Source organism: Trachypithecus francoisi, unplaced genomic scaffold, assembly GCF_009764315.1.
Source record: "Trachypithecus francoisi isolate TF-2019V2 unplaced genomic scaffold, Tfra_2.0 Lachesis_group12, whole genome shotgun sequence".
NCBI classification, from domain to species: Eukaryota; Metazoa; Chordata; class Mammalia; order Primates; family Cercopithecidae; genus Trachypithecus; species Trachypithecus francoisi.
The window spans coordinates 37,015,253-37,034,174 of record NW_022681457.1 but is presented as its reverse complement, the minus strand read 5'-3'; the positions used below and the strand labels follow the sequence as shown (position 1 = coordinate 37,034,174).

The window sequence follows — 18,922 nt, the reverse complement described above, 5'->3', positions numbered from 1 at the left end:
ATACCCTTGATTTCTTTCTCTTGCCTGATTGCCCTAGCCAGAACTTCCAACACTATGTTGAATAGGAGTGGTGAGAGAGGGCATCCCTGTCTTGTGCCAGTTTTCAAAGGGAATTTTTCCAGTTTTTGCCCATTCAGTATGATATTAGCTGTGGGTTTGTCATAAATAGCTCTTACTATTTTGAGGTACGTTCCATCAATACCAAATTTATTGAGCGTTTTTAGCATAAAGGGCTGTTGAATTTTGTCAAAAGCCTTTTCTGCATCTATTGAGATAATCATGTGGTTCTTGTCTTTGGTTCTGTTTATATGCTGGATTACGTTTATTGATTTGCGAATGTTGAACCAGCCTTGCATCCCAGGGATGAAGCCCACTTGATCATGGTGGATAAGCTTTTTGATGTGCTGCTGAATCCGGTTTGCCAGTATTTTATTGAGGATTTTGCATCGATGTTCATCAGGGATATTGGTCTAAAATTCTCTCTTTTTGTTGTGTCTCTGCCAGGCTTTGGTATCAGGATGATGTTGGCCTCATAAAAAGAGTTAGGGAGGATTCCCTCTTTTTCTATTGATTGAAATAGTTTCAGAAGGAATGGTACCAGCTCCTCCTTGTACCTCTGGTAGAATTCAGCTGTGAATCCATCTGGTCCTGGACTTTTTTTGGTGGGTAGGCTATTAATTGTTGCCTCAATTTCAGAGCCTGCTATTGGTCTATTCAGGGATTCAACTTCTTCCTGGTTTAGTCTTGGGAGAGTGTAAGTGTCCAGGAAATTATCCATTTCTTCTAGATTTTCTAGTTGATTTGCGTAGAGGCATTTATAGTATTCTCTGATGGTTGTTTGTATTTCTGTGGGGTCGGTGGTGATATCCCCTTTATCATTTTTTATTGCGTCTATTTGATTCCTCTCTCTTTTCTTCTTTATTAGTCTAGCTAGCGGTCTGTCAATTTTGTTGATCTTTTCAAAAAACCAACTCCTGGATTCATTGATTTTTTGGAGGGTTTTTTGTGTCTCTATCTCCTTCAGTTCTGCTCTGATCTTAGTTATTTCTTGCCTTCTGCTAGCTTTTGAATGTGTTTGCTCTTGCCTCTCTAGTTCTTTTAATTGTGATGTTAGAGTGTCAATTTTAGATCTCTCCTGCTTTCTCTTGTGGGCATTTAGTGCTATAAATTTCCCTCTACACACTGCTTTAAATGTGTCCCAGAGATTCTGGTATGTTGTATCTTTGTTCTCATTGGTTTCAAAGAACATCTTTATTTCTGCTTTCATTTCGTTATGTACCCAGTAGTCATTCAGGAGCAGGTTGTTCAGTTTCCATGTAGTTGAGCGGTTTGGATTGAGTTTCTTAGTCCTGAGTTCTAGTTTGATTGCACTGTGGTCTGAGAGACAGTTTGTTATAATCTCTGTTCTTGTACATTTGCTGAGGAGTGCTTTACTTCCAATTATGTGGTCAATTTTGGAATAAGTGCGATGTGGTGCTGAGAAGAATGTATATTCTGTTGATTTGGGGTGGAGAGTTCTATAGATGTCTATTAGGTCCGCTTGGTGCAGAGATGAGTTCAATTCCTGGATATCCTTGTTAACTTTCTGTCTCGTTGATCTGTCTAATGTTGACAGTGGAGTGTTGAAGTCTCCCATTATTATTGTATGGGAGTCTAAGTCTCTTTGTAGGTCTCTAAGGACTTGCTTTATGAATCTGGGTGCTCCTGTATTGGGTGCATATATATTTAGGAGAGTTAGCTCTTCCTGTTGAATTGATCCCTTTACCATTATGTAATGGCCTTCTTTGTCTCTTTTGATCTTTGATGGTTTAAAGTGTGTTTTATCAGAGACTAGGATTGCAACCCCTGCTTTTTTTTGTTCTCCATTTGCTTGGTAGATCTTCCTCCATCCCTTTATTTTGAGCCTATGTATGTCTCTGCATGTGAGATGGGTCTCCTGAATACAGCAGACTGATGGGTCTTGACTCTTTATCCAGTTTGCCAGTCTGTGTCTTTTAATTGGAGCATTTAGTCCATTGACATTTAAGGTTAATATTGTTATGTGTGAATTTGATCCTGTCATTATGATATTAACTGGTTATTTTGCTCGTTAGTTGATGCAGTTTCTTCCTAGCCTCGATGGTCTTTACATTTTGGCATGTTTTTGCAATGGCTGGTACCGCTTGTTCCTTTCCATGTTTAGGGCTTCCTTCAGGGTCTCTTGTAAGGCAGGCCTGGTGGTGACAAAATCTCTAAGCATTTGCTTATCTGTAAAGGATTTTATTTCTCCTTCACTGATGAAGCTTAGTTTGGCTGGATATGAAATTCTGGGTTGAAAATTCTTTTCTTTAAGAACGTTGAATATTGGCCCCCACTCTCTTCTGGCTTGTAGAGTTTCTGCCGAGAGGTCTGCTGTTATTCTGATGGGCTTCCCTTTGTGGGTAACCCGACCTTTCTCTCTGGCTGCCCTTAAGATTTTTTCCTTCATTTCAACTTTGGTGAATCTGGCAATTATGTGTCTTGGAGTTGCTCTTCTGGAGGAGTATCTTTGTGGCGTTCTCTGTATTTCCTGAATTTGAATGTTGGCCTGCCCTACTAGGTTGGGGAAGTTCTCCTGGATGATATCCTGAAGAGTGTTTTCCAACTTGGTTCCATTTTCCCCCTCACTTTCAGGCACCCCAATCAGACGTAGATTTGGTCTTTTTACATAATCCCATACTTCTTGCAGGCTTTGTTCATTTCTTTTTCTTCTTTTTTCTTTTGTTTCTCTTCTCGCTTCATTTCATTCATTTGATCCTCAATCGCTGATACTCTTTCTTCCAGTTGATCGAGTCGGTTACTGAAGCTTGTGCATTTGTCACGTATTTCTCGTGTCATGGTTTTCATCTCTGTCATTTCGTTTATGATCTTCTCTGCATTAATTATCTAGCTGTCAATTCTTCCACTTTTTTTTCAAGATTTTTAGTTTCTTTGCGCTGGGTACGTAATTCCTCCTTTAGCTCTGAGAGGTTTGATGGACTGAAGCCTTCTTCTCTCATCTCGTCAAAGTCATTCTCTGACCAGCTTTGATCCGTTGCTGGCGATGGGCTGCGCTCCTTTGCAGGGGGAGATGCGCTCTTATTTTTTGAATTTCCAGCTTTTCTGCCCTGCTTCTTCCCCATCTTTGTGGTTTTATCTGTCTCTGGACTTTGATGATGGTGACGTACGGATGGGGTTTTGGTATAGGTGTCCTTCCTGTTTGATAGTTTTCCGTCTGACAGTCAGAAGGACTGTCTGTTGGTCTGTTGGAGATTGCTTGAGGTCCACTCCAGACCCTGTTTGCCTGGGTATCAGCAGCAGAGGTTGCCGAAGATAGAATATTGCTGAACAGCGAGTGTACCTGTCTGATTCTTTCTTTGGAAGTTTCCTCTCAGGAGTGACGCCACCCTGTGAGGTGTGGGGTGTCAGACTGCCCCTAGTGGGGGATGTCTCCCAGCTGGGCTACTCAGGGGTCAGGGACCCACCTGAGCAGGCAGTCTGTCCGTTCTCGGATCTCAACCTCCGCGTTGGGAGATCCACGGCTCTCCCCAAAGCTGTCAGACAGAGTCGTTCGCGTCTGCACCGCCCCCGCTCTTTCCCCTAATGGACTGCAGCTGTGCGCTGTCCGCAGAGGTAGAGTCTACAGAGACAGGCAGGCTTCCTTGAGCTGCTGTGAGCTCCACCCAGTTCGAGCTTCCCAGCGGTTTTGTTTACCTACTTAAGCCTCAGCAATGGCGGGCGCCCCTCCCCCAGCCTCGCTGCTGCCTTGCGGATAGATCGCTGCAGACGGCTGTGTTAGCAGTGAGGGAGGCTCCGTGGGCGTGGGACCCTCCCGGCCAGGTGTGGGATATATTCTCCTGGTGTGCCTCTTTCCTTAAAGCGCAGTATTGGGGTGGGAGTTACCCGATTTTCCAGGTGTTGTGTGTCTCAGTTCCCCTGGCTAGGAAAAAGGGATTCCTTTCCCCCTTGCACTTCCAGGTGAGGCGATGCCTCGCCCTGCTTCAGCTCACGCTGGTCAGGCTGCAGCAGCTGACCAGCACCGATTGTCCGGCACTCCCTAGAGAGATGACCCCAGTACCTCAGTTGAAAACGCAGAAATCACCGGTCTTCTGTGTCGCTCGCGCTGGGAGTTGGAGACTGGAGCTGCTCCTATTCGGCCATCTTGCTCCGCCTCCGTGTATAGTTTTTTCATAACAGTCTCTGATAGCATTTTTCATTTCTGTGGTATCAGTTGTAATGTCTCTTCTTTTATTTCTGATTTTATTTATTTGGATCTTCTCTCTTTTTTCTTGGTTAGCCTAGCTAGTAGTTTATCAATTTTATTTTTTTCAATAAAAACTTTGTTTCATTGTTTCCACTGTTTTTTAGTCTCTATTTTGTTCTCCTCTCATTTTTATTTATTTACTTCTACTAATTTTGGGTTGGTTTGTTCTTGCTTTTCTAGTTCCTTGAGGTGCATTGTTAGATTGTTAGATTGTATGTTTTTATGATGTAGGTGTTTATTGCCATAAATTTTCCTGTTAGCAGTGCTTTTGCTCTATTCCATCAGTTTTGGTACATTGTATTTTAATTTTCATTTGTTTCAAACATTTTTTAAATTTTCTCCTAATTTCTTTCTTGACCTAACAGTCATTCAGAGGCATGTTATTTAATTTCCATGTATTTATAGTTTCCCAAGCGCTTCTCATTACTGATTTCTAATTGTATTCTATTGTGGTCTAAGAAGAAACTTGATATGATTTTAATTTTTAATAATCACACAAGTTGGCCTTGGGTGGCAGCTGCAAACAGAATAATCTTTCTCAGGGAACTTTTAGATGTGTGGTGGCCCTGCCACTGGGCGCATTGGGATCTATGCCAATGGCTTGCACTTTGGCCTTGGTGAGAGCAGCCAGCAGCAGCACATGGCTGCAGGTAGGGGATGTCAGTGGGGACTCCAGGAATGTGGAGATATAAGAGTTGTTGAGCCGTAGGACAGGATGCAGTATGGTATGTTCCAGGCTCTGAAAATGGTGCCTTGCTATTCCCTTTTTTTTTTTTTTTTATACTTTAAGTTCTGGGGTACATTTGCAGAACATGCAGGTTTGTTACATAGGTATACACATGCCATGGTGGTTTGCTGTGCCCATCAACCTGTCATCTACACTAGGTGTTTCTCCTAAGGCTATCCCTCACCTAACCCCCACCGCCCAACAGGCCCTGGTGTGTGATGTTCCTCTCCCTGTGTCCATGTGTGCTCATTGTTCAACTTCCACTTATGAGTGAGAGCATGCGGTGTTTGTTTTTCTGTTCTTGTTGTAGTTTACTGAGAATGATGGTTTCCAGCTTCATCCATGTCCATACAAAGGACATGAACTCATCCTGTTTTATGGCTGCATAGTATTCCATGGTATATATGTGACACATTTTCTTTATCCAGCCTGCCATTGATGGGCATTTGAGTGGGTTCCAAGTCTTTGCTATCGTGATCAGTGCTGCAATAAACATACATATACATGTGTTTTTATAGTAGAATGATTTATAATCCTTTGGTATATACCCAGTAATCGGATTGCTGGGTCAAATGGTATTTCTAGTTCTAGATCCTTGAGGAATCGCCACACTGCCTTCCACAATGGTTGAACTAATTTACACTCCTACCAACAGTGTAAAAGTGTTCCTGTTTCTCCACATCCTCTCCAGCATCTGTTGCTTCCTGACTTTTTAATGACCATCATTCTAACTGGTATGAGATGGTATCTCATTGTGGTTTTGATTTGCATTTCTCTAATGACAAGTGATGATGAGCTTTTTTTCATGTTTGTTGGCTGCATAAATTTCTTCTTTTGAGAAGTGTCTGTTCATATCCTTTGCCCACTTTTTGATGGGGTTGTTTTCTTCTTGTAAATGTATTTAAGTTCTTTGTAGATTCTGGATATTAGCCCTTTGTCGGATGGGTAGATTACAAAAATGTTCTCCCATTCTGTAGGTTGCCTGTTCACTCTGATGATAGCTTCTTTTGCTGTCCAAAAGTTATTTAGTTTAATTATATCCCGTTTGTCAATGCATCAATCTCTGTCTCACTGGGAGCTGCAGACCAGAGCTGCTCCTATTGGGCCATCTTGCCAGCCATCTTGCTATTTCTTCTTAGACCTCAGGGAGGGGTGCGAGACCCAGTAGAAGTTTCTCTTTGGAGCAATACTATTATGCAGTCTCCAGGCAATTTCCTATGTTAGTCTCAGGGCCTGAATGGGTCAAGGGGCTCGCCCGTGGCTAGAATTGCAGGAGTTTGTGTTGGGAATGTGGACCACTAGGGGTCTGTCACCCTTTTCCTGCATTGGAAAGCCTCTCTAGGTTCCCAGCTGATCCTGGCTGAGCATGCCTTCGCTCTTCACTCTCCTTCTATGCCTTAGGTCTTTCCTGTCACTTTGCTGTTGAATTCTAGCATTCTCACTTAGGTGATCTATTCAAAGTGTGATTATATACTTGCTATTTTGGTTCTTCTTTGTAGTGAAGGTGGATACTATATGCCTCTCATCAGCCATTTTGAAGTGCTTCCCATTTAAGCCTTGCATTCAATTCAGCAGCCATGTGAAGCAATAGCAACTTAGTTTTCAATCCACTGACCTCTAACAAAATGGCAAGGGTGTCTTACAAATCTCTTTGATTGAACTTACTACTAGCGTCCACACACAATTTGGTTTAAGGTTTAAAATTTGAATCAAAATAATATATGCATGTGAAAACAAACAAAATAGCAATGAAGAGTTTATAATAAAAGTAATGGTCTCTCATCCTAGGACTCCTCACCCACACTTTCCTTTTGCTGGGACAATCTCTTCTCTCTCTGGTTTTAGTTCTTCTGGCAGTTTGTTTTTACAGAACTTTAAATAATAAGCTTATTTTATTTCATGCTTATTAAGTTTAGATAATATCCACTGACAGACTGCTATGGGAGATGAAGATTTCCAACTCATATACATTATCTTTTTTACTGATCCCTTTCACCCATGTTTGGTAGTTAAATTACTACTTTTAGATTTCCTTGTGGTTACTTTTATGACTTCAAATAGTATGCAATACCTCTACTTCTTGTTCTACTAACTTTCGTCAGTGTCTCAGCTCATCTTTATGTAAGAGGATATTATCACTCCTACCCTTCTGTTCACCTTTTCTTTCCCTTTCACCTTTTACTTTCTGGAAATACATTTTCTGCAAATACCATTTTACATGATCAAATTTGTCACCATTTATGTTCAGTTCTGGAACTTCAACAGAATCTGGCATGTTCTATTGGTAGGTTGGTTCCAGAATTTGAAAATGATTTTAAAAACTTTTGCTTTGTCATAACTGTGCAAACCGTATTCACTGTCAGGCCATTGCTTTCTTATTTGTACCATGTCCTTGATATCAAAGCCAAATCTCACACTTCATTAGCAGCATAGGATCATCTCACATTTCAGTTTGCTTCAACATAGTGACTTCCTAGCATAATTTTTTCTTTGCCCACAAGGTTTTTCTTGGATAGTCTTCATTAGGACAATGTGTTTTTCTGCCGTCTCAATCATACTGTTTTTCAGAGGTCCCCCTTTTCTCTGAAGATCTACCTTGCAGAGCTGCTGTCCTTTTCCTTTACTCAGGACCTGGTAAATTGTAGGCCTATTGCATAGCTTTAATTCTGGGGCTTCTCTACCTTGTTAAATTGTCTTTTTCTAGAGTTATCAGCTTTATGAAACAAAAGCACAGAATGCCCAGTTAATTTAATTTCATACAAATAATAATTTTTAGTATAAGTATGTGAATTTATTGTTTCCTATATCCCAAGGCTGCCTCTCTTTCTGTTGACCCTCCTTTTTTCATGGAGAATATTCTCAATTACATTCCTAAGAAAAGAAAGCATAAGAAATAAACTTGCTGAGTTCCTGAGTCTTTTTTGTCTCTTCGTCTTTTCTTTTCTCTTTTTATATTTGATTGATGGTATAGCTGTAGAAGTGTAGCTTGAAAAATAATTCCCTTCAGAAATGTGAAGACATTGCTTCATTATTTTTGGCATCCAACATGTCTAATGCCAGTATAATTCACATATATCATGATAAGTTTTTTCCTTTTAGAGAGTACTTAAAATCATTTCTTTATTCTTAGTGGTCTGAAATCTCACAATTTGATAGAGGCCTTTTTAATTCTTTCTTTGAGTCCTTAGTAAGTCCCTTAATCCTGAAGAACTATGACTCTCATCAGCTCTGGACAATTTTCTTTTGTTATTTCTTTGTGATTTTTATCCCTTCCATTTTTTCAGTTGTCTTTCTGGAACTATTGGTCATACCTTGGATTTCCCGGATTAGTCTCAGTGCCTCTTCTTTTTTTCCTTTTATTTTTTATCTCTGACTTTTTGTTCTGTAGTTTAGAATTTCTTAATTTTTTCCAGCTCTTCTTTTGATTCTTTTTTATTTTGGCAATTCTATTTTAATCTTTGTAAGCCCTTCTTGTTCTCCAATTATTCTTTTACAATAACATCACGTTTTCATTTTGTGAATAATCTGCTTAAATTTCTCTAAATATATTAGAAGTTTTAAAGTTCCCTCCTGTGCCCTTAATTATTTTAATAATTTAATTTTTGTTTGTTTAGTTTTTCTCTTTTATATTTTGATTCCTAATATATGCCTGATGCTACATAATTATCCATTACTAAAGAAAAAAGGACTGGGTGGTTTGGGTGGATTTGCTTTGCTGCTGTGTTAGTCAGTCATCTTACCAAAGAGGCCTCTGCACCATGTGGGGTGACAGGGCTGTGTTGACTGTCATATGCCATTACAGCATGAATTGGTAGGAAGCTGGATGTCAGGCACTGGCTTTCAAAATGCCATAAAACAAGCTTGTGCAACCCATGGCTCACAGGCTCCGTGTGGCCCAGCATGGCATTCAGTGCAGCCCACACAAAAATCATAAACTTTCTTAAAATATTATGAGAATGGTTTTTTTTTTTTTTTTTTTTTTTTTTTGCAATTTCAGTTTTAGCTCATCAGCTATTTTCTGGAAGCTGGAATTCTAAGCATAGAGGTCTGGGAGACAGACAGTGGTTCTGATTTGCACTGCAAATCTGTATAGAAACTTTCAATTAATCTCTCTGCTTTGGCTACATTTCTCACTCTCAACTCAGTCTAGCATGTTTCATGATTTCTAACAGGCAAATTCTGTCCCACCCTCCCTGTACCCCTGTATGGTGCATTCGTTGTTCAGCACACTTCAGTATTCATCCCATGTTCCAAATATTGCTGAACTCTCCTATACAATTGTGAGTAAATCACATCATCCACATTCTTAGCTTGTATGCTGAGGTTTATTCATTTATTGATATTTTTACTATTTTATTCCGATGAGTCTCAGGAAAGAAGAGAGATAGGCTTAAATGCCTCGTACATCATCTTGAACTAGTAATTTGCTATTGTTTCTATTTTATTTCTTGGTGGAAATATAATTTAAGTTAAATTATGAGTTACTTCCTCAATTACTTCCACAGAATTGCTCAGCTGCAATCACCATCATCTACTTTGCACCTAAAAAATCTGAGGTCAGGCCGGGTGTGGTGGCACATGCCTGTAATCCCAGCACTTTGGGAGGCCGAGAAAGGCAGATCATCTGAGGTCAGGAGTTCAAGACTAGCTTGACCAACATGGCAAAACCACGTCTCTACTAAAAGGACAAAAATTAGCCAGGCATGGTGGTAGGCGCCTGTAATCCCATCTACTCAGGAGGCTGAGGCAGGAGAATTGCTTGAACCCTGGAGGTGGAGGTTGCAGTGAGCCAAGATCATGCCACCGCACTCTAGCCTGGGGGACAAGAGTGAGACACCATCTCCAAAAACAAAAAAAAAATGTAGTCCACTGGAATTTGAGAATACCAACGGCTGTGGTAGAATGACTGTAGATTTGTGCTGAAATACTAAGGACGATTCTAAGACTTACTTGAAAACCTTTGAGATAAATATTTTCAAAAACTTATTATGGAATTGATCTCATTCATTCTAAAACATCTGATAAGTGTCTGTAGTGAGCCAAGTATGAGGTTAAGTTCTGGCAAGGTAGGGATGTAAAGATGAATAAGTTATAAACCTTACCCTTGAGGATAATATAATCTGGTGAATAACTTGAGTTTATATAGCAGTTTGCAGTTTATAAATCAATTTTACCAATGGTGAACTCTTGGCACGTACTAGTTTACCATTCACAGTTTTAACTACTCCCAAGGGACCCCAGTGATCCATGATATGTATAATTTATTCATTTGCTTAAGTACAAATTTGAATCACATGCACTGTGAGACTGTGTGGATGATGTTGTTGCTTGGGTGGCGAAATAGCCAAGCTAACACTTAGAGATCTCAAAGTAGTAACCTTGTACATATTGTGTATGAATTTATAACAGCTTCTTCTGCCATTTGAATTTAGTGGAATACAAACTTAGAATGGGTTTATTTTTCTCATATCATTGCCTTTAACAGTGCTCCTTCAGATCTCCCTTCTCACTTTCATATTTCGGGCAGATTACATAGTTTTCAGACACTTTCTGTTGTTAAAAGTTCAGTGTAGTCCAATTTAAGATTTCAGTTTCATTTCTTCCAATCCCCAAGCTCAGGTTTGACTCTGCCAAAGAACTTGAAGTGAGAGAGAGGACTTGGCCTGCTGTTACTGGTCTCCTCTCTTCCTTTTTGGTTCTAGCTTATTCAATATGCTGTGAGGGGTGGAAGAAGAAAAGGGATGATGTGTTTTACTTTCCTAGCTACTGCCCTTTCTTACTAAAGAAAAAAGAACTAGAATGTTTCTGTGGACTTGCTTTGCTGTTGTTTTTGTCACTGTGGCTAGGACATAACTGACCAGCCATCAACACTCACTAAGGCAGGCATCCAAGGGCTGGCTCTCTCATGGGGTGCAGGTGGACGTTTTCTGGGGCAGTCCTCACTGAATAGTTCTTTGATATAAGTGATCAGCTTTGGTTTGCCCTCCTCCAGACCCTTTTAGCTCCATCCCTGGTGATTCACCTCCACAATCTCTTAATGTCAGGTGAGGTACCACCAGGGAGGCTGAAGCCCATTTATTGATTCCATATCCTACTATGATGGGCTGTTTTACTGCTGCCCTCTTTCTGCCTCATTGACTTTTTTTTCAATTCTCTTGTAGTCTCTTTGGGTCGCATTTCTCCCTGCTCAAATGGGCATGGAAGACTGACTAGCAGGTCTGCCACATAAGAGGTGTTCAATTAGAAAATGAGATGTTGGTCTACCCCCTTACTGCACCTTCAGTCTCTATGACAGATTCTCTTAGAACCCTCTATAACTTGGAATTTGGAAGAAACAACTCGTCCTCTCCTCAGTGAGGATGGTAGGGAAAGTTCTATTAACTGCAATCATTTGTTGTATCCTGCCAACTCCACTGTCTCTGATCCACCTCACTCCCCACAATATTGGCTTATGTAGAGAGGAGTAGGAACCAGGTAGAAGTGATTAAAAGATCTAGCCCCAGTCTCTTGTGGAAGACTTTCTTTATCCTTAGATTTGGATCCTACTTACTGATTTTGAGTTGGTAGGAAAAGTATTGCTGAACAGCCCGTTACATTTTGTGCTATGCATGTAGTCACATTAATTTACTGGGGAGTTGACAAAGAGTTAGGAAACATTTTTCCTGAATATTTAGGGCTGTGTTTCTTAAGATATGGTTTACAGAACACTGTATCTGAATCCACTGGGGAACTTAGGGGAAAACATACTAATTCCTGGGTCCCATATCTAGAATTTGGACTCTTGAGGGTTGGGAAAGAGTCAAGAATCAAAATTTTGAACAAACACTTCAGGTTTTACTTGTGCCTGCTGAAGTTGGGCAACCATTTGTCTTAAGTCCGCTATTCATTATCTTAGGCCCTCCCAACACCTCTGTGAAGTAGGTAGGAATAGTTTTATCTTCATTTTACTGATGAGAAAATTGAGATTCAAGAGAACCATGGCTTGCTAAATGGTAGAATAATACACCACTCAAAACTAATGATAATGAATATCAACCTGCTTCATTACTCTGCCACTGGCTATAATTTTCAGCAAAAAGAAAGTATCATTTAATTCATATATGTTTTTTCAGATTACCGAAGTAATGTATATTTATTTTGGGAAATCCGTAAAAGCACAAAAATTAACTAAGCAATATAATCCCAACATTCAGATGTAATAATTTGTTTCTTCATGTTATACCTGTTTTTATAAATTAAAATCAAATCATATGTTAATATTCTTTAGTAATCTGCTTCCTAAAATTGATGTATTGTAAATTTTACCATCCATTAGATTTGTTCTTTAGCATTATTTTCAATGGCAATGTAATGTTCTACTTTATGGGTTTACAAATCTATTTAACTAATCTCCTGTTGATGGATAGTTTGATTATTTCAACTTTTTACTATTAGAAAAAAAGACATTTTAAAGGTTAGGTACTTAAGGGTGAGGGGGAATATATTTCAGCTGTCTATAGATAATGAAGCCAATTTTTAAAGGTTATTTATCAAAAGTCTTCAGGGTCTGATGATGTGGAACATTTCCATGGTCACTAAAAAGATTGTGTTTTCTTTCTTAACAGGAACAAGACCATTTTGTTTTACTTTAACCTGTTACGCTGTACCAGTCCCTCCGTGTTGCTAAACCTACAGTGCCCTACCACACAGGTAAGGCAAAAGGTGCCTCACTGGTGATGTCAGCCATTCTGAACATTCTTGGATAAAAGAATTCAGATATTCCATTTGAGTTCTCTGTGTGTGTGCATGGGTGGGGTGTTAATTATGAATTTCTAGAAGATGGGAAGACATAAGTGTGAGCTTATATTTGTTTATATACAATCAAAACTGAGCAGAAATTAATCATTTTAGGATCACTTAGGAAGCTCATTGATTGTCTTGTCCAACCACTTACTTTTATAAACATTTGCAGCCCAGAGAAATGGAGTTTTTATCAAGATCAACATTGTATTAGGAAAAGTAAAGCTAGCTACTATAACTAATGAATCCAAGTTTTTCAGTGACTTCACACAATAACATTTATTTTTTGACCATATAACAGTACAAGGCAGGTGTTTGTGGTCAGTAGGTACTCTCCTCTAGGCTCCTTCCATCTTAAGGGTGGTTTAAGCACTTAAGGGTGGCTCTGCTATTCCTTAAATCCTCTCCATCATCTGCATCCAGCAATGAAAAGGACACAGTAAGGATGAATAAAACACTCCTACTCTTAAAAGCCTTGGATAAAAAGTTTCACACATTGCATTTCCACTCATATGCCACAGACACAAACTGGTTATAAGTGGTCACATCCCTCAAAGACCTAAAGACAGAAATACCATTTGACCCAGCAATCCCATTACTGGGTATATACCCAAGGAAATATAAATCATCCTACTAAAAAGATGTATGCACATATGTGTTCACTGCAGCACTATTCACAATAGCAAAGACATGGAATCAACCTAAATGTCCATCAATGATAGATTGGATAAAGAAAATGTGGTACATATACACCATGGAATACTATGCAGCCATTAAAAAAGAGCAAGGTCACATCCCTTGCAAAGACATGGATGGAGCTGGAGGTCATTATCCTTAGAAAACTAAAACAGGAACAGAAAACCAAATGCCACACATTCTCACTTATAAGTGAGAGCTAAATGATGAGAACATATGGACACAAAGAGGGGAACAACAGACATGGGAGCCTATCAGAAGATGAAGGGTGGGAGGAGAAAGAAGGTCAGGAAAAATAACTAATGGATACTTAGCCTAATACCTGGGTAATAAAATAATCTGTTCAACAAAACTCCATGATACAAATTTACCTATGTAACAAACCTGCACATGTACCTCTGAACTTAAAATAAAAGTTTTTAAAAAAGAAATTTAAATGTTTCTAATCCCACAAAAAAAAAAAAAAAAAGGTCACACCCAGATTCAAGGAGGAAGGAATTGAGCAATGTAGCTATGAGCTGAGCTGCCTTTTCTATACCATGGAACAAATGGAACAAGAGACACAAACCTCAATGAATACTTAAGTGTGTCTTCTATAGTCTACCTCTCTGGCCTCCAGAACACTCTCCTTCTTCCCAAAGGAGAACCCAGAGTCCCTTGTAGCACTGCCTTTAACTCAAAGTCCAGAATCTACAGATGATGTATCGTTCTATTTATCAAGTCTTGACACTACATGTACAATAGGTAACAAAGACAGAAAAATTAGAATTATAAACTCCCATTTAGAAAAGAAGGAGTGATAAATACACAGCAGTTTCTGAATTGTGGCAATGGACAGCAGTCTTTTTTTCCACCTGGATTGTGTTCTCTGAGAAGAATATTCCCTGTCCATTGCTTCCTATAGCCCTTTGCTTGGCCACCTGGGAGGTGATTTTCTGTCCTCTAGCCTCCAGGCCACACCATTGCTGAGTACTGGGAAGTATACTGTCTTGAGGCCCATATTGCTTTGAAGCTCACTTCCAGGTGTGTGAGTTTCATATCACAAATATTATTTTAACAGTGAAAGGCTTCTTAAGCCTACCTCATGATTTTTTTTAGCATTACAGTTACCTTGAAAACTTAGTAGACTTCTGATTTTTTGCTTCTTCTTGGTTCCATGTGCCGGTAACTATACCCAAAGCTGATCCCTAGGATTAGTGTGTAAATCTGCTTTATTTCTTTGCTTCCTAATCTCCCTCAAAGACTTTTGAAATCTTACTTCTGCTGATACTAAAGCCCACTTGGGATACTGGTATCTTAGTTCTGTGACCACTTCTACCCAGTTCCCCCAGGGCAAACCCTTGACCTTTCCAGTATTAATAATTGCTACCCTTTGTAATCTCAATTTCTCTGATCATCTCAATTCCTCTGACATTGCAACTCCAATAATTCTTTTACCTTACTGGGACCTGCAAACCGCTGATCTTAACCCATCCAAAGTATCGCTCAGCTCCCTCATATTTGCATCTCCCACCTTACCTGACTTAGATTCCACAGTCTCTCAGTGAAATCACTCCCGTATACACATTCTTAATTCCATTGTCCCCTTTCACTTAGTTGTAAGTCCCTGGCAAAACCTGACTATAAAGATAGCTTTCAGTCTACTCCATGCCTGAATCCAGGCAGCTGTGTGTTCTTGGAGAAAAACATACAACAGTCATTTAAATTCAGGACCTAACTTCAAGTGGGCCATTAATGCTGTTTCAACCGTTCTACAGACCCTTGTCCATTCTATAGCTTACTGCCTTAGAAAACAATTTCACACCTTTTCTTCTCACCTGGAACCTCCAAGATCTCTTTCCCAATCTCCATTCCAGCCTCTGACTTTGTTTCCTGTCTCACTGAGCAAGTAGAAGCATTCAGAAAACAACTTTTAAAATCTCCCTCTCTGACATCCATTTGCCTACCTATCTTCATCTATGTCATATACTCATTCTGTCTTCCCTCTAGTTCCCCTTGGGTGAACTGGCTGTGCTTCTAAGACCAGCCCATCCATTTGTGCATTAAATCTCATCCTCTTGCATAATTAAGCACATCACTTCAGAAATGTTGTTTTTTTATTATCAGTTTTTCCTTCTCTACTAAATTGTCTTCATCAATATACAAAGTATATGGCTTGATCATTAATCCTCTTCAAGTATTTCCGCAAATGTTACCTTCTTAGTGAGGCTTCCTCGACTACTTACTCAAAACTATAATCCCACCCAGCCATTCCTCTCTGTCTCTAGTATCTTTTCTATCCTTATTTACTCGCCATCTTATACCATCTTATTCATTACCACTTATTACCATCTTACAGCAAACATTTTACTCATTTGTTATTTGTTTCCTGTCTCCCCCTAGTAGAAAACAAATTGCTTAAGGGCAAGAATTTTTATCTGGTTTGTTCACTATGGTTATGTCTTTCATCTTAAAGAATTTTCCCCTTGATCCCACATCCCCCTCCAGCTACTGTTCCATATCTCTGTGCCTCTTTTTGTTTTTTCCCAAAACTTCTCAAAAGAATAGTCCACATTTATCTATCTAAATCCTTTCCTCTCACTCTCATTGAAGCTTTTATCCCTACTTCAATTTCTCCTAAACAATATCATCGACCTCAACATTATTAAGCTAATGGTTAGTATTAAATCCACATTTACTTGATCTAACAATAGTATTTAATCATTCCCTCCTCCTTAAAATACCTTTTTCACCTGGTTTCCAGGGCACAACATTCTTCTATATTTCTTCCCAACTCTCTGGCTACTCCCTATCAGTCTCCTTTGATGAGTTATATTAATCTTTCCAACATCTTTTAAACACTGCATCCCTCCCACAAGAAGCTTAGTCCTTTTCTAAGTCTGTATTTACTTCTTTGATGATCTCACCTAGTCTCATAGGTTTAACACCATCTACTTGCTGACTCCTCAAATTTACATCTCCAAATAAATCTGCTCCCTGAGCTCCAGACCTTTCTATCCAACCACCCGTGCAATATTTCTACATGGATATTTGGTTGACATCTCAAATTTAACATGTCCACAACTGAATTCTTAATCTCTGACTTTATCCCTAAAATTGTTCCCCACCCCAACATCTTCCCTGTCTCAATTAATGCCAGCTCCAAATACCTTGATTTCTACCTTATCCTTGATTTCCCTCTCTCTCATACCCATGTTTGAGCTCTCCTTAGGTCTCCCTCCAAAATGTACCCTGAGCCAAACTATTTCTCACCACCTCTTCTCTAGTTCAAGGAGCCATCATCTCTTTTTTAGATTAGTTCAAGGATCTCCTGACTGATCTTTCTGTTTCTGTCCTTGTTCCCTTACCCTTTGCAGTCTCTTTTCCACCCAGTAGCCAGTGTGATCCTATTAAATATAAGTCTGATTATGTCTCTTCTTTGCTTAAATGCCCCAATAGCTTCCCAAGTTACTTATACAAAAAGCCAAAGTCCTAACAATGGCCTGTAAGATCCTTCACTGTCTGACCCACTCTCTGACCACATATCCTATTCTACTCCCTTTGCTCATTGCACTTGGGTCATACTGGCCATTTGTTGTGTTAATACTTGAAAGGATTCAGGAACTCTCCTGCCTCAGAGGCTTAGACTTTGCTGTTTTTACTACATAGAGAATTATTTCTCCAGATGACTGTATATCTTGATCATTCATGCTGTTCAAGAATTTCTGCAAATGTTACCTTCTTAGTGAGGCTTCTTTGACTACCTCTTTAAAATTAGAATCCCACCCAGCCACTCCTTTCTCTCTGTGTAGCCTCCTTTACAGCCTTATTTATTTATCATCTTATACCATCTTACTTACTAGTGTTTATTACCGTCTTATGACAAACAGTTTACTTATTTATTATTTGTTATCTGTCTCCCCCTACTGGAAGACAAATTGCTTGAGAGCAAGGCATTTTATGTGTTGTTCACTACTACTTCTGTCCTCAGTGCCTGGAATAGGCACAGAATGGGGGATCAGTAAATATTTATTAAATGAATAAACAAATGACTGAACGAATGAAAGAATATCTTCCTAATTCTAGTTAAGAATTTTTCCACTATAATCTACAAATCTATCATTCCTATGATAAAACAAAATATACTTGCGTATCATGCTTTTTTGTTGTTTCATAAATGAGTTACTAGATCATCTTTTCTTCATAACAAATGTAGTGTTTTAACCTTCAATGTAATTCACTCTCCCAGCCACCAAATTCCAATTTGTAATTGAGTGTTAAGCCTATCCGAATTAAAGATAAAAATAGTAATACCGAACTTGATGCAAAGTGCCCTTTGTGGTGCACAGAGAATCAGAACGGAGTCAGAATTAGCTCATTATTAGCCGAGTCATTATTAGCTGCTAATAATGCAGACTTGCATTTAGTCTTCCAGTCAGTGGTGCATATACTGATCTGAGCCATATTTTTATGCGCTATGTTTTTGTTAACTGCCAGCATGGTCCAGACATGTGTCACGAGTACTTAAAGGACAGACTGTGATCAATTAGAACATCCAACCTCAATGTGACCTTCATTTTGACTAATTATATGTTGATTACTACTAATCAGCACCCTATTTGACGTGAACAAATTGGTCTGATAGAGGGAGAAAGTAAAGTGCAGTTGTATTGTTTTTTAACAGCTCATTTGTGTCTAGAATGAGATCTGATGTGATTCTCCTTAACAAACCACGTTTTACCATTTTAATTACTTTCTTTTATGTGTTGCAAACACAGTACTTTTCTATGTGTAGTATACATTGTTTGTGTGTGTGCTTTGTAAATATAGAATCATCATGGTCTCAATTCAGAAGTACCTAGCATCATTTAAAGCCTGTGAAAGCATTAGTGTTTTCAGTACTCACTTTTATACATCCATTTCAGTGTATTCAATAGAAGTAGTTCAGTTGTCTTTCAATGTTATATCAGTCAATTGTCGAAGTCTAAATGTCTGTAAAGTATCTCCTAATATGTTAAAGGTTTATTTAGCTTGGCTCCAATCAGAGTGAACTTTTGACATTTGCATTGATAATCATCTTAACCTTCTTCTAAAATATGTGGATGTGTTGCATGCTGTGAATGTCCCTAAATTGTTCTTCAGCTTTCTTAGAAATATACCTATGAAAGAGTATTCAATTAGGAAAAGAGGAAATCAAATTATCCCTGTTTGCAGATGACATGATTGTATATTTAGAAAGCCCCATCGTCTCAGCCCAAAATCTCCTTCAGCTGATAAGCAACTTCAGCAAAGTCTCAGGATACGAAATCAATGTGCAAGAATCACAAGCATTCCTATACACCAATAACACACAAACAGAGAGCCAAATCATGAGTGAACTCCCATTTACAATTGCTTCAAAGAGAATAAAACACCTAGGAATCCATCTTACAAGGAATGTGAAGGACCTCTTCAAGGAGAATTACAAACCACTGCTCAAC

At 39.1% G+C, this 18,922-nt stretch overlaps 1 protein-coding gene across 2 annotated transcripts in view; it reads left to right on the top strand.

Moving 5' to 3' along the window:
* Window positions 1-18,922, top strand: part of SLC44A5 (solute carrier family 44 member 5) — a 391,705-nt gene that overhangs the window by 326,467 nt on the left and 46,316 nt on the right. For both annotated transcript variants that reach the window (XM_033225324.1, XM_033225325.1), the window contains one exon: window positions 12,593-12,677. In XM_033225324.1, the coding sequence (XP_033081215.1) occupies window positions 12,593-12,677 (85 nt within the window). The remainder of the gene's footprint in view (window positions 1-12,592; window positions 12,678-18,922) is intronic.